General features: G+C 44.8%; 2 protein-coding genes across 4 annotated transcripts in view; one reads left to right on the plus strand and one right to left on the minus strand.

Annotated features, from left to right (window-relative positions):
* Positions 1-3,007: 3,007 nt before the first annotated feature.
* On the minus strand, positions 3,008-23,347 carry LOC143289729 (L-proline trans-4-hydroxylase-like). Of its 3 annotated transcripts, XM_076598812.1 has the most exons (10): positions 23,264-23,347; positions 17,298-17,379; positions 15,699-15,809; positions 11,907-11,921; positions 11,682-11,758; positions 10,838-10,928; positions 8,829-8,958; positions 7,705-7,856; positions 5,647-5,761; positions 3,008-3,857 (listed from the first exon to the last, which is right to left on the minus strand). In XM_076598812.1, exons 1-9 carry the CDS (start codon positions 23,302-23,304, stop codon positions 5,660-5,662), a joined length of 801 nt encoding a protein of 266 aa, XP_076454927.1. In that variant the 5' UTR covers positions 23,305-23,347; the 3' UTR covers positions 3,008-3,857; positions 5,647-5,659. The 3 variants fall into 3 exon arrangements, with proteins under 3 accessions (XP_076454927.1, XP_076454926.1, XP_076454925.1); XM_076598811.1 differs by lacking the exon at positions 11,907-11,921 and having other exon boundaries at positions 3,011-3,545; positions 11,682-11,773; XM_076598810.1 differs by lacking the exon at positions 11,907-11,921 and having other exon boundaries at positions 3,011-3,857; positions 11,682-11,773.
* Positions 23,303-23,423, plus strand: part of LOC143289406 (uncharacterized) — a 9,443-nt gene continuing 9,322 nt past the window's right edge. Inside the window, exon 1 of the mRNA XM_076598370.1 lies at positions 23,303-23,334. Coding sequence (XP_076454485.1) covers positions 23,303-23,334 — 32 coding nt within the window. The remainder of the gene's footprint in view (positions 23,335-23,423) is intronic.

Consider the following 23,423-nt stretch of genomic DNA (forward strand, 5'->3'; position numbering starts at 1 on the left):
AAAATCATTGCCCACATTTATTAACATCAACGTCCCTTCATGAAAAGTGATTCCCATATCAAATAAAATCAATGTCACTGCACTCTTTGTTGATTTTATTGAAAATAAAATTGATGTCTTCACAGACCAATATCCATCATTAATTAAGTATCCAACATCTAAAACAAAAACCCACTGTTATAAAATCCATCCTTACTTCTTCACAGTGTAAAAACGAAAAGCCCATAATGATGAAATCAATGTGCAACAAATGAAACACACATGATAAAAATCAGTTCCCACATCCACAGTATCATCAAAGTTATCATGGATATTTACATAGCGTCAATCCTTTGTCAGAGACCAAAGTCCAAGCGCTTTACAAACACTGTCATTTGCACAAAACATGCTGCCTAACTGGGTATTGTATTGTATTGTATTGTATTGTAATTCTCTTTTCGTCACAACAGATTTCTCTGTGTGAAATCCGGGGCCGCTGTCCCCAGGGACAGCACGTCGCTACACTACAGCACCACCCTCTTTTTTTTCTTTTTTCCTATGTGCAGTTTTATTTGTTTTTCCTAAGGAAGTGGATTTTTCTACATAATTTTGCCAGGAACAACCCTTCTGTTGCCATGGCTTCTTTTACGTGCGCTAAGCGCATGCTGCACACGGGACCTCGGTTTATCGATTCATCCGAACGACTAGCGTCCAGACCACCACTCAAAAGTCTTGTGGAGGGTGAGAAAATACCCGTGTCTGAGCCATGATTCGAAGCTTAGATTCTCTCGCTTCCTAGGTGGACACATTACCTGTAGGCCATCACTCCACTGAGAACCAAAAGCTGCATGCCTTTTGGTGCCCATTATTTTGTTTCCTGTGATATTCAGTCAGGCGCGCACACACACACACACACACACACACACACACACACACACACACTCAAACTCAGGAAACTTGGAGGAGACCCCAGTCCTATATCCATCTGACCACAGCAACGTGGTGCGAGGAAGTGTGCACACACTGTCACTGGTTGCCTTGTGGTAACCCGTTTGTCAAGGAAACCCAAGAATCCGAGTGCATGGGATCGCCAGAATTTTCTCCCCCTCCACTAGACCTTGAGCGGTGGTCTGGACGCTAGTCATTTGGATGAGACGATAAACCCAGGTCCTGTATGCAGCATGCACTCAGCGCACGTATAAGAACCCTCTACAACAAAAGGATTGTCTCTGGCAAAATGCTGTGGAGGAATCCACTTTGACGGGGCAACAAATACACTTGCAGGCAGAAAAAATAGAAGAAAAAATGGGTAACACTTCAATGGTGCGCCGTGCTCTCCCTGAAGAGAAGCTCTGACTTCATACAGAGAAATCTGTTGAGACAAAGAGTATCACAGCACAATACTTGTATGTAGGATAGTCGTGTCCGACTATGACCATCAGAACAGCAGAGAAGCAACTGCTGTCCCGACTATCTGGGCTAGAATTTGATTATAGTGGAGAGTGTCTTGCCCAAGTTACATCCCCACTCTCTCGGCCAAGAATGGTTTTTGGACAGTCGGCATTGGGATGGTTCCCAAAGGCCAACCAGCCCCCAAGGCTGCAGCACTAAGAGCCAGTGCAATTTTGCTTCCTAGTTTGAGAATCATAGTCCTTCACAAAAGACTAAGCTGAAAATGATTTCCCATAGCACAATACATTACAAAGTAACAGAATACAATACAATACAACTGACGTGATTTCGCATAGCACAATACATTACAAAGCAATAGAATACAATACAATACGATCGACAGCAAGCCTGTAGGATTGTCATCACAAACAGCATAGCAAAATTTTTGGCTTAAAAAAAAAAAAAAAAGAAATATCACAACCAGTGAACAAAACTTTTGATCACACACACACACACACACACACAGATAACTTCACTTTCAAAAATAAAATAAAAAAGATTAAAAGTTTCAAACAACAACGAAAACAAAGAACACAAAAGCTATGGAACTTAAGGTTATTACTTTACAACTGCGGTAAATTCGAAAAAAGAAAGAAAGAAAAAAAAAGCGAAAATACAAGCTAAAGCCTTTCACTGCTCAACTTATCTCTTCCGCAAGACTGAATTGCCTGAAACTGATTCTTGTGATCACAAATATAAATGCACATACAAATGTTTGCCTCCTGATTATGACATTAAATGAAAGAAAAAAGAAAGCTGTTAACTTTGGAATGCATGGGAGCTGTTTTGCTTGTTTGTTGGCTGTTGTTTTTCGTGGGTTTTTTTTTGTTTTTTGTTTTTTTCATAATCTTTTGATGATTTGAGCTTCAGACTTTTCTGGGAAGAAACATGAACAGCTCATCTTTACATTCACTAACCAGGCTTGTGTGTTGCTTCATGTGATGTGAACGCAGCTCAGGAAACACTGAGCAGATTGCATCATGCATCTCCGGTCAACGGTGGCTTCTCTTGGTATGCCTGTGAAGACATGGAGGGAGGTGGAGAATGGTGAAGACACTCATCTGTCAATACAGTGTCCATAAGACAGTGAGGAAGGTGGAGAATGGTGAAGACACTCATCTGCCAATACAGTGTCCATAAGACAGTGAGGAAGGTGGAGAATGGTGAAGACACCCATCTGCCAATACAGTGTCCATAAGACAGTGAGGAAGGTGGAAAATGGTGAAGACACCCATCTGCCAATACAGTGTCCATAAGACAGTGAGGAAGGTGGAGAATGGTGAAGACACCCATCTGCCAATACAGTGTCCATAAGACAGTGAGGAAGGTGGAGAATGGTGAAGACACCCATCTGCCAATACAGTGTCCATAAGACAGTGAGGAAGGTGGAGAATGGTGAAGACACCCATCTGCCAATACAGTGTCCATAAGACGAGTAGGAAGGTGGAGAATGGTGAAGACACCCATCTGCCAATACAGTGTCCATAAGACAGTGAGGAAGGTGGAGAATGGTGAAGACACCCATCTGCCAATACAGTGTCCATAAGACGAGTAGGAAGGTGGAGAATGGTGAAGACACTCATCTGCCAATACAGTGTCCATAAGACAGTGAGGAAGGTGGAGAATGGTGAAGACACCCATCTGCCAATACAGTGTCCATAAGACAGTGAGGAAGGTGGAGAATGGTGAAGACACCCATCTGCCAATACAGTGTCCATAAGACAGTGAGGAAGGTGGAGAATGGTGAAGACACCCATCTGCCAATACAGTGTCCATAAGACAGTGAGGAAGGTGGAGAATGGTGAAGACACCCATCTGCCAATACAGTGTCCATAAGACAGTGAGGAAGGTGGAGAATGGTGAAGACACCCATCTGCCAATACAGTGTCCATAAGACAGTGAGGAAGGTGGAGAATGGTGAAGACACCCATCTGCCAATACAGTGTCCATAAGACAGTGAGGAAGGTGGAGAATGGTGAAGACACCCATCTGCCAATACAGTGTCCATAAGACAGTGAGGAAGGTGGAGAATGGTGAAGACACTCATCTGCCAATACAGTGTCCATGAGGGGTGTGGGTTCCAACCCTGCTCTCCCCCTTTCTCCCAAGTTTGACTGGAAAATCAAACTGAGCATCTAGTCATTTCGATGAGATGATAAACTAAGATCCCGTGTATATATATATATATCACTGCACTGTGGCGATGCGCTCTCCCAGGGGAGACAATCAGAATTTTGCACTGCAAAATGTTGCGATGAAAAAAAACCTAACACAACACAGTGCAATGCAATACAACACAATACAACACAATACAATACAATACAATAACAGTACAATCCTGAAGCTAGATATGAACTGTTGAATACATCATACAATGGCACTTTGTTCTCCTCCACATCCCCCTCTTGTCCAAGTCTCCACAAAAACTGAAATCAGAAAATGTATCCCTTGTCAGGGAATAAATCGTGTGTAATCTGATCAGACGTTGCTCAGGCAAGAAAAGAAAAGAAAAAAAAAATCCCATTCTTTCACAGCCAAAAAAATAAATAATTTTTTTTTTTTTAAAGTTCTGTGTGTGTGTGCATGTGTGTGTGTGTGAGTCCCAAAATCAAATCTGTGTGTGTGTGTGTGTGTGTGTGTGTGTGTGTGAGTCTCCAAATCACTACACCCAAAGTCTGACAAACTGATCAGAACCTTTTCAGTCCTTCAGAGATGTCCCCTACACTCTGCACACCTTACACAACAAATTGTGTCCCCTACACTCTGCACACCTTACACAACAAATTGTGTCCCCTGCACTCTGCACACCTTACACAACAAATTGTGTCCCCTACTCTGCACACCTTAAACAACAAATTGTGTCCCCTACACTCTGCACACCTTAAACAACAAATTGTGTCCCCTACACTCTGCACACCTTACACAACAAATTGTGTCCCCTACACTGTGCACACCTTACACAACAAATTGTGTCCCCTACACTGTGCACACCTTAAACAACAAATTGTGTCCCCTACACTCTGCACACCTTACACAACAAATTGTGTCCCCTACACTCTGCACACCTTACACAACAAATTGTGTCCCCTACACTGTGCACACCTTAAACAACAAATTGTGTCCCCTGCACTCTGCACACCTTACACAACAAATTGTGTCCCCTACACTGTGCACACCTTACACAACAAATTGTGTCCCCTGCACTCTGCACACCTTACACAACAAATTGTGTCCCCTACACTCTGCACACCTTACACAACAAATTGTGTCCCCTACACTGTGCACACCTTACACAACAAATTGTGTCCCCTGCACTCTGCACACCTTACACAACAAATTGTGTCCCCTACACTCTGCACACCTTACACAACAAATTGTGTCCCCTACACTCTGCACACCTTACACAACAAATTGTGTCCCCTACACTCTGCACACCTTACACAACAAATTGTGTCCCCTGCACTCTGCACACCTTAAACAACAAATTGTGTCCCCTACACTCTGCACACCTTACATGACAAATTGTGTCCCCTACACTCTGCACACCTTACACAACAAATTGTGTCCCCTACACTCTGCACACCTTACATGACAAATTGTGTCCCCTACACTCTGCACGCCTTAAACAACAAATTGTGTCCCCTACACTGTGCACACCTTACACAACAAATTGTGTCCCCTACACTCTGCACACCTTAAACAACAAATTGTGTCCCCTACACTCTGCACACCTTACACAACAAATTGTGTCCCCTACACTCTGCACACCTTAAACAACAAATTGTGTCCCCTACACTCTGCACACCTTACACAACAAATTGTGTCCCCTACACTCTGCACACCTTAAACAACAAACTGTCCCCTACACTCTGCACACCTTAAACAACAAACTGTCCCCTGCACTCTGCACGCCTTAAACAACAAATTGTGTCCCCTACACTCTGCACACCTTACACAACAAATTGTGTCCTCACCTCACTGTACTCTGCACTCAAGCAAGGCTCAGGTGTAGAAACTCATCTCATTAAAACGGCTTTCCACGTTCCTACATGTGCATACACAAGCAAAGGGAGCTAACTTCTACTGTATTTCCAGCTGTGTCCCCCACGCTGCTGGTCAACCATCTCCCCAGCAGATGTGGTGTAGCATGTATGGATTTGTCCGAACGCAGAGACACCTTGAATTTTAACTTAACTGAGCTTATCTCAAACTCACAAAGTTTTCCTCTTTACTTCTTGCCCACGGTGGTTTTGTCGTCAGCAGGGTTCATGAAATCCTTGCCGCTCATATCCGTAATGTTGGTGCAGGTTTTGATGGCGTCATTAGGAACCTGAACAAAGGCACACAGTGTCATAAGGAACCTGAAAACAGTCATACAATATCAAGCCACGTTTTTCTCTTTTGGCCCCGAAATTTGGAGCAGTTCGTTTTCTATATTTTGATGATCAAGAATGATGATGGGGTATGGTGGTGATGCTGCCCTGGGGATACCTTTAGGTCTGGGGCTACCTAACAAGGCTGTGTTCTCGTATCTCCTGTCATCAACCAGGCTGAAGGATACAGACACTTGCAGTGTTCGTCAGATAATCTGAATAACGCTCCTAAAGACACGTATGTGAAGTGAATGACCCTCGACTGTAGGCTGAAAAAAAAAACCAACTTCTTCTTCTTCTTCTTCTTCTTCTTCTGCGTTCGTGGGCTGCAACTCCCACGTTCACTCGTATGTACACGAGTGGGCTTTTACGTGTATGACCGTTTTTACCCTGCCATGTAGGCAGCCATACTCCATTTTCGGGGGTGTGCATGCTGGGTATGTTCTTGTTTCCATAACCCACCGAACGCTGACATGGATTACAGGATCTTTAACGTGCGTATTTGATCTTCTGCTTGCATATACACACGAAGGGGGTTGAGGCACATGCAGGTCTGCACATATGTTGACCTGGGAGATCGAAAAAATCTCCACCCTTTACCCACCAGGCGCTGTCACCGTGATTCGAACCAGGGACCCTCAGATTGACAGTCCATCGCTTTAACCACTCGGCTATTGCGCCCAACAACAAAACACACATGTGATGGGGATCAGACCCATGTCCCCCCAGCTGTCAGTCTGATAATAATGATAGTATTTATATAGCGCTGAAACTTCTGCAGAGACAAATCTAAGCGCTTTCACACCAGTCATTCACACGCATGCATAACTCTAAAACTGAAGAAAGTGAAGACAAGGAAGAGGCAGGGGAGGGAGGCTATCTTATCTGCGATGGTTACCACGTCATCTCGGTGGCTGGTCACTTCACCTGATGAGGAATGTTCTTCAGAGTCAGACCGAAGTCTACTGAACAAAATGACAGGAACCGTGCCATGTCAGAAATAGACTTTGTCACAAAACAGACCCTTCAGCCTTCAAGAAACTTCAATAGGACAGTGTGTTTTTCACACATCTTTTATCAGATCTGCCACTGAAACAAACATCTATATATATGTATATCTATAGATATATATTTACATATATATACATATGAATATATTCTTGCTTTTTTTGTGTGTGTGTTTGTTGTTGTTGTTTTTGTTGTTTTTTTCCTTTTTTCAACAAAACAGGTGTCGGTTTTCAACATTCTGTTATATATATATATATATATATATATTTAAGCGCTTTGATTTGTCTCTGCACAAGATTCAGCACTATATAAATACCATTATTATTATTATTATTATCATTATTATATATATATATAAATATATATATCTCCCTCACTCTCTTAATATATATGTACATATAAACACACACTGCATACATAGTTATATAAAGCATACATAGATCATACACACATGACCACTTTCCCCTCCCTGTACACACCCTGTGCACCTCCTCCCATATGCATGCACACACAGACACTCCCCCCCCCCCACACACACACACACACAGACCACCACCCCCCCCCACACACACACACAGACACTCCCCCCCCACACACGCACACAGACATCCCCACACGTATGCACACAATCACACACACACTCACACATACACACACTCTCACACACACACTCACACACACACACACACACACACACACACACACACACACACACACACACACATACACACACACACACACCTTCTCCAACTTCTCTCCTCTCCCCCCCTCACCACAACCACCACCCCACCCCTCCATCCATCCAACCTCCCTCCCCTCCACCACCCACCCACCCCCCTGTACCCTGCCCCTCGCCCCCCCACCCCCTTCCCTCCAATCCAGCAGTACTGACGATGGTGAGGGGGGTGTAGGCAGGGTGGTGGTGGGGGAGGACGGGGTCATTAGAGCGGCGGTTGAAGGCACAGAGGAAGGCCCAGCGCCGGTCTGGGCTGGTGTTGGCGCTGCTGGTGTGCAGCAGGTTGCAGTGGAAGAACAGCGCGTCACCTGGACACCATGACGACAATAAGATAATCATAACAATAATGAATAATAATAATAACAATAAAAAATTAAAATAAAAATAATAATAATAATGATGATGATAATGATAATAATAATAATAAATGCAGGAGCCAGATGGCTTGCCTTACAAATTATCTATCACAAATGATTAGTAACCTGTTCATGATTAACGAAAATTAACCACCCATATATATATATATATATATATGTGTGTGTGTGTGTGTGTGTGTGTGGAGTGATGGCCTAGAGGTAACGCGTCCACCTAGGAAGCGAGAGAATCTGAGCATGCTGGTTCGAATCACGACTCGGCCGCCGATATTTTCTCCCCCTCCACTAGACCTTTGAGTGGTGGTCTGGACGCTAGTTATTCGGATGAGGTGATAAACCGAGGTCCCATGTGCAGCATGCACTTAGCACCCGTAAAAGAACCCACAGCAACAAAAGGGTTGCTCCTGGCAAAATTCTGTAGAAAAATCCACTTCAAAAAACAAATAAAACTGCACGCAGGAAAAAAATTATTAAAAAATAATAATGATAATGGGTGGCGCTGTAGTGTAGCGACACGCTCTCCCTGGGGAGAGCAGCCCAAATTTCACACAGAGAAATCTGTTATGATAAAAAGAAATACAAATACAAAATACAAATACAAATTTAAATACTAATAATAATAATAATAACACTAATAATGATAATGATAATAATAATAATAATAATAATAATAAATGCAGGAGCCAGATGGCTTGCCTCACAAATTGTTGATCACAAATGATTAGTAACCTGTTCATGATTAACGAAAATTAACCAACCACATATATGTATGTGCGTGTGCATGCGTGCATGCATGTGTACGTGTGTGTGCGTGTGCGTGTGCGTGAGTGTGAATGTGGTCGTTGTTTGAGAGGAAGGGGGCACAGGTGGAGGGAGGTGGGAGGGGGCTGGGGAAGACAGTACTACCTGGCTCCATCTCCACGTACAGGTGTTCCAGAACTTTCTCCAGGTGCTTCACCCTCTCCAGGTCAGCCCCTGTCTGTCCGTCCACCATCAGGTGTTCAATGCGACCGCACTTCTGAGAGCCCTCCAGGATCTGGCACCGTCACCATCATCAGCATCATCGTCATCAGTATCATCATCAGTATCATCAGTATCATTATCATCGTCATCAGCATCATCACCACCAGTATCATCAGTATCATAGTATTATCACCATCATCATCATCAGCATCATAGTATTATCACCATCATTATCATCATCATCACCATCATCATCAGTATCATTATCATCACCATCATCACCATCAGTATCATCATCATCACTATCATCACCATCAGTATTATTATCACCATCATTACCATCACCATCATCATACTTTACCGTGACCAACTTGTGCATACTCCGGCAGGGGGTCCGATTCCTGTCCTGTGCAAACTACTATCCGCCTATGCGGAGAAAACGAAAGTAGCTACGGTCGATAATCTCCTTTTGGAAGGAACATTTTGAATTTGGTAGAAACACTTGGGACTCAGAGCCACTTTCCACGTGTCTATTGACAATGTCAGTCCCCCCGCGGCTGAGAGAAATGTTGAACTCGCACCCAGTGCAGCGAGCATGCCAGTTCCCCAAAATGGAGGGCATGATGCAAGGATATTTTTCGGTGCATATCTGGCCAAACTTCTGTTCCTGCCGCTGCTTCTTTACAGCTGACATCTGTAGCACTGTGTCGCTTCCGTGGTCTTTGCTCGTCTTGTTTCTCACAAACACAGTTCAAGGCTAACTTCCTTTGTTTTGAGCCGCTACGTAGTCGAAAACAAACTCATCGAAACAATTCTGACATATTGGCGTAATGTAGGAACAAACTGCAATCGACTGAAACAAAATATGGCGAAATTGTACCAGTTGGCATCTCTGAATAACTTGCAGGTGAAATAGGAAAATTTGCCAACAGGTACTGCACACATCCAAGTCACAAAACATAATACAACACAGTCAGATTAAAAATGCCCAATGACCAAGTACAGCGGAGTGATGGCCTAGAGGTAACGCGTCCACCTAGGAAGTGAAAGAATCTGAGCACACTGGTTCGAATCACAGTACAGTCACAAATATTTTCTCCCCCTCCACTAGACCCTGAGTGGTGGTCTGGACGCTAGTTATTCAGATGAGGCGATAAACCGAGGTCCCGTGTGCAGCATGCACTTAGCACTCGTAAAAGAACCCACAGCAACACAAGGACTGTCCCTGGCATATCCAAAGCAAATAAAACTGCACACAGGAAAAAAAAAAAAAAATGGGCGGCACTCTCAGTGTAGCGAAACACTCTCCCTGGGGAGAGCAGCCTGAATTTCACAACAACAACACTAACTGAATGGTCAAGCAAGGTAGAAAATACACCAAGAAGAGAAGGCATAAATAAGAAGGAAAAACCGCCCTGAAACAGCGACGGAAAAGAAGAAACTCCCCTCAGACTTTCCGGAAAGTGGGGATGCTGTCTAAATGGAAGGACTTTTTGGTTCAAGGAGCCTTTGTCCAACGACACAGGGCAACGAGACACCAGCACACCACCACTTGACTATTGAAGGACTTCCTGGCTCAAGGAGCCTTTGTCCAACGACACAGGGCAACGAGACACCAGCACAACGCCATGTGACTATTGAAGGACTTCCTGGTTCAAGGAGCCTTTGTCCAACAACACAGGGCAACGAGACACCAGCACAACACCACGTGACTATTGAAGGACTTCCTGGCTCAAGGAGCCTTTGTCCAACGACACAGGGCAACGAGACACCAGCACAACACCACATGACTATTGAAGGACTTCCTGGCTCAAGGAGCCTTTGTCCAACGACACAGGGCAACGAGACACCAGCACAACACCACATGACTATTGAAGGACTTCCTGGCTCAAGGAGCCTTTGTCCAACGACACAGGGCAACGAGACACCAGCACAACGCCATGGGACCATACCTGCAGACACCCGTTGGTCTTTTTGCAGGGATCCACCGAAATGAAGACCGTCATCATGTCTGGGAACAGGCAGCCGTTCTTGTACCAGTACCTGTGAAACACACACACACCAATGCCTGTACTTCCCACTTACCTACACCTATCAAACCCAAACACCCATACCTGTCAAACCCACATTCCTATGCCTGTTAATTCCTACATACCTATGCCTGTCAAACCTATACACCTATACTTGTAATTCCCACATACCTATAACTGTGATATCGACATATCTTTATATGTCATTTCAAATTACCTATACCCACTCAACCCACACACCTATACCTGCAATTCCAATTACCCATACCTGTCCAACCCACATTCCTATACCCGTAATTCCCACATACCTATACCAGTCACACCTACACACCTGTACCTGTAAAACCAACATTCCTACACCAGTCATTTCCACATTCCTATATCTGTAAAACTCAGATACCTATACCTGTCAAAACCCACATTCATATGCCTCACCCCTATCCCTCTTACCCCCTCTCCCTGTTACCCCCTCTCCCTCTCACCCACTCTCCCTCTCCCCCACTCTCCCTGACTTTCCCTCTCTCACCCACTCTCCCTCTGACCTACTCTCCCTCTTACCCTCCCCCCCACTCTCCCTCTCCCCCACTCTCCCCCACTTTCCCTCTCACCCACTCTCTCTCTCACCCCACTCTCCCTCTCTCCCGCTCCCCCACTCTCCCTCTCCCTCACTCTCCCCCACTCTCCCTCTCCAAAACTCTCCCTCTTGCTCTCCCACACTCTCCCTCTCCCACACTGTCCCCCACACACCTTCCCGCTGAGCACTGACCCATAGTCCTGATGCCAGACATGTTTTCCTCCCGTGAACGCCTCCTTCATCATCAGCTTGGTGTGGTAATGGTAGACCTCCCCGCCAAGCAGCTGTGGATGATGGCATTGTTATCATCATCATCATCATCATCATCATCATCATCATCATCATCATCACCACCACCATCATCATCACTATCATCATCATCATCATCATCATCAGCTTGGTGTGGTAATGGTAGACTTCCCCACCAAGTAGCTGTGGATGATGGCATTGTTATCACTGTCATCATCATCATCATCATCACCGTCATCATCATCACCGTCATCATCATCACCACCGTCATCATCATCATCATTATCATCATCATCATCATCACCACCATCATCATCATCATCATCATTATCATCATCATCATCATCATCATCATCATCATCATCATCATCATCATCATTATCATCATCAGCAGCAGCAGCAGCAGCTTGGTGTGGTAATGGTAGACTTCCCCACCAAGCAGCTGTGGATGACGGCATTGTTATCATCATTATGATCGTCATCATCGTAATCATCATCATCATCATCATCATCAGCAGCCTGATGTGGTAAAGATAGACTTCCCTGCCAAGCAGCTGTGGATGATAGCATTGTTATCATCATCATCACCATCACCGTCATCATCATCATCATCATCATCATCATCATCATCATCATCATCAACACAAATATTATCATCACCATCATCACCACCATCATATTCAACATTCATTATCACACCATTGTCATCAAAGCTATGGGACCTTTACCCTTTCTCTTGAGACATGATTTTGTCATCTGTGTGTGTGTGTGTGTGTGTGTGTGTGTGTGTGTGTGTGTGTGTGTGTCTGTGTGTGTGTGTGTGTGTGTGTTTGTGCATGCAGAGAGAGGAGGTGAGTGTGTGTGGGGGAGGGGGTGGGGGGATGGGGGCTGTGTGGGTGAGTGTGTTTGCATGTATGTGGCTGGGTAAGTTAATACATTCGAGAACATCAAACGTGTAGCATGTGTATGTGACACTTGTGCATGGATCAAGCTTTAATAATAATAATAATAATGGTATTTACATATAAATCTTGTGCAGAGACAAATCAAAGCGCTTTCGCACCAGTCATTCTCACGCATGCATAACTCAAAAACTGTAGAAACAAAAGACAAGGAAGGGCAGACAAGGGAGGCTATTTTGGGAAGAGGTGGGTTTTAAGGCCAGACTTGAAAGAGCTGAGTGTGGACACTTGACGAAGCGAAAGAGGAAGTTCATTCCAACTGCAAGGTCCAGAGACAGAGAAAGAACAGCGGCCAACAGTCAAGCGTTTGAATCTGGGTATGTGAAAGCAGAGTGGATCCGAATCGTTTGAAGTTGAACGACTTGCTCATTGCTTGTCTGTATCCCTCACCTCCGCACAAAACAAAAGAAAAGAAAAAGATGTACACTGCATCGACAGTCACCTAGTGGTACTAGTGCCTGACTAAGCAGTGAGAATCCACAGGTTCCAATCCCATATATACACCGACCTGACAACCTCCCCACAGAAGAACTCGAACTCGAGCTCGAATAGTTTAATCAGTATAGGCCATGGCCCCTTCTGAAGGGGGTATAGTATTTGTGAATAATTCACACACATTTTCAGAGTAACTCATTGAAACAGTAATATACTGACAGAAGACAATACAAAAGCAGTTACTTAAATCAGCTAAGCATAATGGTGCGTCTTTAAAAGCTTTGTATAAATACATGCACACATTCCTTACTATTGGTTCTCTTCGAGATGCCATAAGCAACGCAGTCCGGAACAGAAGGATCCTGATAATTCTTTTGTGGAATATACTTTATACGCAAATCACGATAAACCTGACAGAGTATAAAGTGTTTTTCATCTTCATTTTCGTTATTACACAGAGGACACGATAAATTCACACCTGTATGCATTTTATAACGGTTACTCCCCACAGAAGAGGAAATCAGAAAAGCCACCAAGCAACTTTCCGGAAGTAAAGCACCAGGATCAGATGCATGGACTGTCCACGATGTCTGGATGTCCGACTGTCCACTGATAAACCAGCTGCTGTATGGAGAGCTGAGTCAGGGCAAGTGCTCAGTTGGTGGAAGAAGGGGTGGGGGGGGGAGAGAGTTTTAAAGACTGCCTCAAAGTGTCCCTCAAAGTCCTCAACACTGATCCCAGTAACCTGGGAGTTGCTTGTTCTGAACCACCCAACCTGGCACAGCAAGATCAGTAAAGGAGCGTACGCAGCAGGACACGCCACAGAGGCTCAGAGGAAACCGCGATGACGGCAAGGCACGAGCCACCCCCACTTCCACTGCAGAACCCACCCACACAGGTTCCACAAGTGGACCAGCAAAAATCCACTCCGACAGTATTACAAATTCATTGCAGACAGAAAAGACAAAGAAAAAGAAAAAATAAACAAGAGAGGCAAGGCCTTCAAGACTCACTTGTGATACACTTTAAAAAAAAAATTTTTTAATCTAATAGTTAAATCGCTTTGTTATGTATAAATATGTGTACGCAATTGATTTTTGCCCATGACTTTCAGGGCTCAGCCAATAGATCTATAAAGTCCACACGTTGTATTGATTTTAGTATTTTCCGAAAAAGACCACTTGGGCGAATGAACATAGTGAAAGCCCTGTACACTGAGAGTAAAACACACAAGCTTTTTATGTACTGAGTATAAATTCAAAATGTAATGTTTAAGATGAGAAAGATCAGTTTAAAGCAAATTAAATCCCCTAGCATTAATTACAGATTAATTTCCCTTTTTTACTATCTGCACCAAAACGTTTGCAAAATAAATGTAACTTCCATGCTTAGCAAAAGAAGTTCCTGTTTGAACAAGAAATGATAAAAATGACTGCTCTTGTTGTTGTGTCAGAATATCTTATCAAAGTGTCAAGTTTAGAGAATAAAAAAAATATAAATATAACAGTAAATGCAGTTTGCATATAATTTGGCTTCTTTTTTTTCTTTTTCTTTTTCTTGTGCCCTTCCCAGAGGTGCAATATTGTTTAAAAAAAGATGACTGGAAAGAACTGAATTTTTCCTATTTTTATGCCTAATTTGGTGTCAACTGACAAAGTATTTGCAGAGAAAATGGCAATGTTAAAGTTTACCACGGACACACACACACACACACACACACACACACACAAACACAGCCGAACACCGGGTTAAAACATAGACTCACTTTGTTTACACAAGTGAGTCAATAAAAGCAAAAAATGCAGTGTGCTCTCTAGGGGAGAGCAGCCTGAAATTCATACAGAGAAATCTGCTGTGACAAAAAGCAATACAAGACAATGCAAGATGAGACAAGACAAGAACACAAGACAATATCATTCAATACAAGACAATGCAAGATAAGACAAGACAAGAACACAAGACAATATCAGTCAATACAAGACAATGCAAGACTGTACAATGTAACACAATACAAACCAACACAAGACAGTACAGTTCAAGACAAACTGAGACACGACAACACAACACAAGACAATTCAAGAGAAAACAAGACAAGCACAGACAAAGCAATACAATTCCAGACAAGACAAGACAAGACAGGACAAGACAAGACAAGAGAAAATGAGACAAGACAGGACAGGACAAGCAAAGACAAGACAATTCAAGACAAGACAAGACAATTCAAGACAAGACAGGACAGGACAGGACAAGACAAGAGGACAGGACAGGACAGGACAAGACAAAGCAATACAATTCAAGACAAGACAAAAGACAAGCACAGACAAAGCAAGGACAAAGCGATACAACTCAAGACCAGCCATGTCAAGACAATACAAGCCAAGACAAAACAATTCATGGTGAAGGCAGCGAAGCCCTGACCCCCCCCCCACTCCTCCCCCCACTCCCCTGCCCCTCCACCCCCCTCCTCCACTCACACACACACACACACACACACACACACACACACACACACACACACACCACACCACCAGGGTCATCAGACAGGGGCTGTCGCCGTGGTTACCTCAGCGCAGGTGCCCGCCACTTTTTCACAGCTGGCGACCATGCCGGTGACGTCGGTGCCAGGGTGGTTCCACAGGCACAGGCGGCTGTGCCGACCTTCCCCGTCCCCCACCTGCCACAGTCAGCATCGTTGACATCATCGTGGAGTGATCACCTAGAGATAACCCGTCCGCCTAGGAAGCGAGAAAATCTGAGCGCGCTGGTTCGAATCACGGCTCAGCCGCCGATATTTTCTCCCCCTCCACTAGACCTTGAGTGGTGTGGTCTTGGCGCTAGTCATTCGGATGAGACGATAAACCGAGGTCCCGTGTGCAGCATGCACTTAGCACACGTAAAAGAACCCACGGCAACAAAACGGTTGTTCCTGGCAAAATTCTGAAGAAAAATCCACTTCGACAGGAAAAACAAATAAAACTGCATGCAGGAAAAAATACCAAAAAAAATGGGTGGTGCTGTAGTATAGCGATGCACTCTCCCTGGGGAGAGCAGCCCGAATTTCACACAGAGAAATCTGTTGCGATAAAAAGAAATACAAATACAAATCATCATCGTCATCACTGTTATCATCGTCCTCATCATCATCATGGTTATCATTACATCACCGATACACAGCCTGCTGTGGTGACCTCGCTGTTCCCCACCTCCTAGTCATCATCATTATCATCGTCATCATCGTCATCATCATCGTCATCACTGTTATCATCATCATCATCATTGTCATCATGACATCACCGATACACAGCCTGCTGTGGTGACCTCGCTGTTCCCCACCTCCTAGTCATCATCATTATCATCATCATCATCGTCATCATCATTATCACCGTTATCATCGTCATCATCATGGTCATCACTGTCATCATCATCATCATCATGGTCATCATGACATCACCGATACACAGCCTGCTGTGGTGACCTCGCTGTTCCCCACCTCCTAGTCATCATCATTATCATCGTCATCATCGTCATTATTATCGTCATCATCATCGTCATCACTGTTATCATCATCATCATCATGGTCATCATTACATCACCGATACACAGCCTGCTGTGGTGACCTCGCTGTTCCCCACCTACCAGTCAGCATCATTATCATCGTCATCATCGTCATTATTATCATCATCATCATCATCGTCATCACTGTTATCATCATCATCATCATGGTCATCATTACATCACCGATACACAGCCTGCAGTGGTGACCTCGCTGTTCCCCACCTACCAGTCAGCATCATTATCATCATTATCATCATCATCATCGTTACCATCTGCACATTCAACATATCCAATCAAATCAACTATTTTAAACTGTGTCAAAGTTCAAGTCCTACAACTTGCTTCCACTGGTTTTAGGATTTTGAGAGCATGTTTGTAACTGTGGTCGGCAGTGGTGCACGAAGACAAGAAAGAGTGCGGAAATAGTCAGAAATAGCTGATGTGGTTACACTGTATGTCAGGCATCTGCCTAGCAGATGTGGTATAGCATAATATGTGGATTTATCCAAACGCAGTGATGCCTCCCTGAGCAACTGAACTGAACTGATCTCTCACAGAGAGAAAGACAGAGAGAAAGAGACAGAGAGAGGGGGAGAGAGATATTCACCCCAAAAGAATTTTCCATGACCACAGAGGAGTCTTCCAATGCCGCTTTGACTCTGCTTAAGTCATCCTGATCCAAGAGACCCCTGAAATACATGGATATCATTATTATCATTCTTAATCTTCTTATCAGTAGTAGTAGTAGTAGTAGTAGTAGTAGTAGTAGCAGTAGCAGCAGCAGCAGCACTAGTATTGTATTATCATCATCATCATCATCATTATTATTATTATCATTATCATCATCATCATCATTATGATTATTATTATTATTATTATTATTATTATTATTCATACTTATACAGCGCCTATCCTCGGGCAGAAACCAAACTCTCTAAAGGCCTAACAAACACACTGTCATTCGCACAACAGGCTGCCTACCTGGGGAAAGCTGACAGACAGCTGTTTTTAGGCGCTCATCATTCGTTTCTCGTGTCGTCCAATCCGTCCTCACACACACACACACACACACACACACACACGTATATATATATACAGAGTAGATTTTTTTTTCCAGAATTTTGCAAGGAACAACCCTTTCATTGCCATGGGTTCTTTTGTGTGCGCCAAGTACATGCTGAACACGGGACCTCATCTAAATGACAAGGGTCCAGACCACCACTGAAGGTCTAGTGGAGGGGGAGAAAACTCTTCACAACTGGGAGATTCGATCCTGCACCCTGTGATTCTCGGATTTTCTTGCTTTCTATCCAGACACAATTACCACTAAACCACCGCTGCAACAATTCGCCATCAGTTTCTGTTTCAATGTGGTGTCAAAGTGATGAACTTACCCACATATAGGCTGCACCACATCTGCTTTGCGTTAAAAAGTCACAGGTCAGGGCCTTCTTGGCCTATCAATAGTTAAAAGGTCACAGGTTAAAAAGTCACAGGTCAGGGCCTTCTTGGCCTATCAATAGTTAAAAGGTCACAGGTTAAAAAGTCACAGGTCAGGGCCTTCTTGTCCTATCAATAGGAATACATAAGTCTAACCTAAAAATGAAATGAGATTAAAAAAATAAATAAATAAATAAATAAAATGAAAATAAAAAGTTTCACTTTCACTTTCAGTTTGGTGAGTGTGAAATGAGTATCCTCATCAAGGTATGTGTGTTACAACTCTAAAACAGTACCTTAACTCATTCAGTACGGCCAGTCCTGAATCTGCGGAAGAAACCTATCGGTTCAACGGAGAGGAAGGCGGTTACAGCAACGCACTGTGGAGTGCAGAGAGCAAGATGAGACACCGAAAGGATATCTTGGTCATCCACTGCATCCGTGCTCATCCTCCAGTCGTCTCGACTTAGTCTTGCCACTGGAAATTGGTGGACCCGGACGAGAGAGTGAGGTCGACGTTGCGCAACTCCTCTTCACTTTAAACAAACTCATCGCGCAAGTCATCAGTCATCCAAAATGACCTTTCATCCTTCATCATTTCATCACCCCCAAGTCCTGTGGCGACAGGCGAGCGACGAAACGACAGGTGTGGGTACACTGGCAGTCGCAGTCGCAGACCTGCACACAGGCGGCTCAGGCCATAGGGTCGTTCTTCGTCGACAGGAGCAGCGATGGAGCTCGGCAGCCGTCTGAGCGTCTGAGCAGCCCTCTTTAGGAATGCACTGCTCACCTCCCTGGCATGAGGAAGGGGCTAGAAAAGGTGCCCTAAAAATTGCCTGCTCCATATCACCCTGGCCAGCATACCGCGGCTGGCGGGGACCCTACATCAGCGGTCGAAACAACAAGAAAGAAAAGAAAAAAACAAGGATCGTTCCTCTCACCATTGGTGCTTGGAACATAAGGACTCTCCTGGACAGAGATAACGCGGACAGACCCCAAAGGAGAACGGCACTAGTTGCATCCGAACTCGCCAGATACAACATTGACATCGCAGCCTTGAGTGAGACTCGGCTTGCAGGTGAAGGCGAGCTCTGTGAACGGGGATCTGGTTACACCTTCTTCTGGAGTGGACGAGGAAGCGAAGAGCGACGTGAGGCTGGCGTTGGTTTTGCAGTAAAAACAGCACTTGTCAGCAAGCTAGCTGGAATCCCAAAGGGAGTCAACGATAGGCTTATGACCATGAAACTCCCACTGGCATCTGGCCAGAAGCACCTCACCATTGTCAGTGCCTACGCCCCAACCATGACCAACCCGGATGAAGTGAAGGCGAAGTTCTACGAGGACCTTCACTCTGTCATTGCTGCTATCCCTAAAGCAGACAAGCTCATCATTCTTGGGGACTTCAATGCTAGAGTTGGCTCTGACTACATCTCCTGGGATGGAGTGATTGGAAAGCATGGTGTGGGCCACTGCAACCCAAATGGATTGCTTTTGCTTCAGACCTGTGCAGAGCACGAACTGCTGATAACCAACACAGTTTTCTGCCTCCCTACCCGTAACAGGACGTCATGGATGCACCCTCGCTCAAAGCATTGGCATCTCATCGATTATGTCATCGTCAGGAAAAGGGATAGGCAAGATGTACGTGTAACAAAGACCATGTGTGGCGCCGAGTGTTGGACAGACCATCGCCTTGTAGTCTCGAAGCTGAATATTCGAATCCAGCCCAAGAGACGCCCCCAAGGCCAGAAGGCTCCAAAACGGGTCAACATCGCTAAGCTGAAAAACATCACCATCAAACAGTCCTTTGTGGAGCTGCTGGAAGATCGTCTGGAATCCGCCTCTCTGGACAACCAGAATGTGGAGTCTGACTGGAGGACCCTGCGTGAGCTGATCTATAGTACAGCTTCAGAGACCCTGGGACCCATGTCCAGAAAGCACAAAGACTGGTTTGATGAAAACTGTGATGAAATCAAGCAGCTTCTGGATGAGAAACGCCGTCTGCATCAAGCCTACCTGAGCAACCCAAAGTCCACATCAAAAAAGGATGTGTACGATGCCATCCGCAGGACTGTTCAGCAAAAGTTACGCCAGATGCAGGATAAGTGGCTGAGTGACAAAGCTGATGAGATCCAGGGATATGCTGACAGGCACGATATGAAGAGGTTCTATGATGCCTTAAAAGAAGTCTACGGCCCCACATCCTCAGGATCATCCCCCCTCCTCAGTGCAGATGGGAATACCTTGATCACCGAGAAGGAGAAAATTCTTGAACGCTGGGCTGAGCACTTCAACAGTGTCTTAAATCGCCCTTCCTCCATAAATGATGAAGCCATAGACCGTCTCCCACAAGTCCCCATCAACGAAGCACTGGACGATCCGCCAACACTTCTTGAGACCCAGAAAGCAATCCGTCTGCTATCCAGTGGCAAAGCACCTGGCTCAGACTCCATACCAGCAGAGGTCTACAAGGATGGAGGCACTGTGCTGACTGAGAAGCTCCATCAGCTGTACTCACTCATGTGGAAAGAAGAGACGATCCCCCAGGATTTCAAAGATGCATCTATCATTCACTTGTACAAGCGAAAGGGGAACCGGCAAGCCTGTGATAACCATCGGGGCATTTCCTTGCTCTCCATCGCAGGCAAGATACTTGCCAGGATCCTACTAAACCGCCTCACAGCACACCTTGACCAAGGTCATTTGCCTGAGAGCCAATGTGGATTCCGGAAAGAGCGCGGAACCACCGACATGGTGTTTGCTGCAAGGCAGCTGCAAGAGAAATGTCAGGAGCAAAATGCTGATCTGTTCTCCACCTATGTCGACCTCACTAAGGCCTTCGACACCGTGAGTAGAGAGGGACTGTGGAAGATCATGGCCAAGTACGGATGCCCTCGGAAATTTATTTCCTTGGTCAGCCAATTCCATGAAGGCATGCAGGCTCGAGTCCAGGACAAAGGCGAAACATCTGCTCCTTTTGCTGTCACAAATGGTGTCAAGCAAGGCTGCGTCCTGGCTCCAACGCTGTTCAGCCTCATGTTCTCTGCAATGCTTACTGATGCCTTCAGAGATGGCGATGTTGGAATCGGCCTAAAGTACCGAACAGATGGTAAGTTGTTTAACCTCAGAAGGCTTCAAGCAAAAACGAAGGTCATGACAGACATCATCAGAGACTTTTTGTTTGCTGATGATTGTGCCCTCAACGCTGGATCTGAAGCTGACATGCAACTCAGCGTCGACAAGTTTGCCACTGCCAGCAGGAACTTCGGCCTTACCATCAGCACGAGGAAAACTGAAGTTCTCCATCAGCCAGCCCCAGGGAAACCCTACGTTGAGCCCAACATCACAGTCAACGGTCAGAGACTCAGTGCGGTGGAACGGTTCACATACCTTGGCAGCACACTGTCACGAAATGCGACCATCGACGATGAAGTGAACGTCAGGATTGCAAGAGCAAGTGCAACTTTTGGTAGACTTAGTGCAAATGTCTGGAACAGAAGAGGCATTAGTCTTGAGACCAAGCTAAAGGTCTACAGAGCAGTAGTTCTCCCCACACTACTGTACGCCTGCGAAACTTGGACAGTGTACCAACGACATGCCAAGAAGCTGAACCACTTCCACACAACATGCCTCAGGAAGCTACTGAACATCAAGTGGCAAGACAAGACCCCAGACACAGAGGTGCTCGCAAAAGCCACCCTTCCCAGCATCTTCACCATCCTGATGCAGTCCCAGCTTCGCTGGGCTGGACACATGGCGCGCATGCCAGACCATCGGCTGCCCAAAAGGCTCTTCTATGGCGAGCTGCAACAAGGGAAGAGATCACACGGAGGTCAGAAGAAGCGCTTCAGAGATACTCTGAAAGTCTCTCTGAAAGCGTTTGATATCAACCCTGACTCCTGGGAGGAATCTGCAGTGGACCGTGACAAATGGCGTGCGGCTGTGCACAAAGGCGCCAAGTTGTGTGAGGCCAACAGGACTGCTGCAGCTGTTCAGAAGAGGCAGGCCAGAAAGTCACGGGCAAACAAGCTCCCTGACAATGGTATGCCTGTCTTTGTCTGCCCCAACTGTCAGCGAACATTTCGTGCACAGATTGGACTATTCAGCCATCTGCGCATTCACAGATAGATTCATGAGCATCCTCCCCCCCACCCCACCACCACCCTCCCCCCATCCCCCAGCTGGATGACAACGATGGTCATCATCGATCTCGATGGACACACACCACCACGGCCAGTCCTCTCTTCTCCTCTACACAGACCAGTGGGTGTCTGAATGACCCAACCTTTAGCTTCCGTCGTCAGAATTGTGGTATTCTTTGTCAACATTCACCTCTTCAGTATAAGAGCCTTCCGCTTGCAATATTTGATGATGGTAATTGGGGTGAAACGCTGTTAACATCGTCTCTTTCGCCGTTCGTATGGAGATAGTTAAGAACAGTGTCTATTCACTTTTTTGTTTCTTCATCTGTTCATCCTCCTCCCCCTTTTATCATCCATTTATGCAGGAAACTATGTACATGTATGAATGTCACTCTTGGAATCAATCAACCTTGTTATTTTATTTCCTTTCTAGGGGAAAAAAAGAAACAAATTAAATACAACAACAATGAATCATATAATTGGTCTACAGCAATTAATTGAACAGATAGATAAATGAACACACACACACACACACACACACACACACACACACACACACACACACATATATATATATATATGTGTGTGTGTGTGTGTGTGTGTGTGTGTGTGTGTGTGTGTGTGTGTGTGTGTGTGTGTCAGATTGATTGACTGATAAATTAACAAATGAATAAATAAATGAATAAATAAACAAAATGTTTGATTGATCAATTCATTAATTAACAAATAAACAAATGAATAGATAAAGAAATAATCTTTTTAAAAAACCTTTTTTTTTTAATTAAATACAAGAATAAACAAAATAAACCATTCCATAAATAAACAAATTACTGAATAAACAAACCAAAAAACAAATAAACAATTAACTAAATGAATACATAAATGAATCAATCAATCAATCAATCAAGAACTCACTAAATAAAACAAACAAACAAATCAGTAGATAAATGCATTAAAAAAAATAAAAAAAAAAAAAGAAAAGACTGCTCACCGGACCAGGACATAGCCGGCATCGTCAAAGTCTCGCTTCATGTCATCCGTCACCTCCAGTTTGCCCCCACTGTAGGTGTACTCTGTCACAACAAACCACACAACTTGCACACCGTGAAAAAAGCTCACATCTCCCACAGCCTTATACAGGGCAGTGAATC

Source organism: Babylonia areolata, chromosome 14, assembly GCF_041734735.1.
Source record: "Babylonia areolata isolate BAREFJ2019XMU chromosome 14, ASM4173473v1, whole genome shotgun sequence".
In the NCBI taxonomy this organism is placed as follows: domain Eukaryota; kingdom Metazoa; phylum Mollusca; class Gastropoda; order Neogastropoda; family Buccinidae; genus Babylonia; species Babylonia areolata.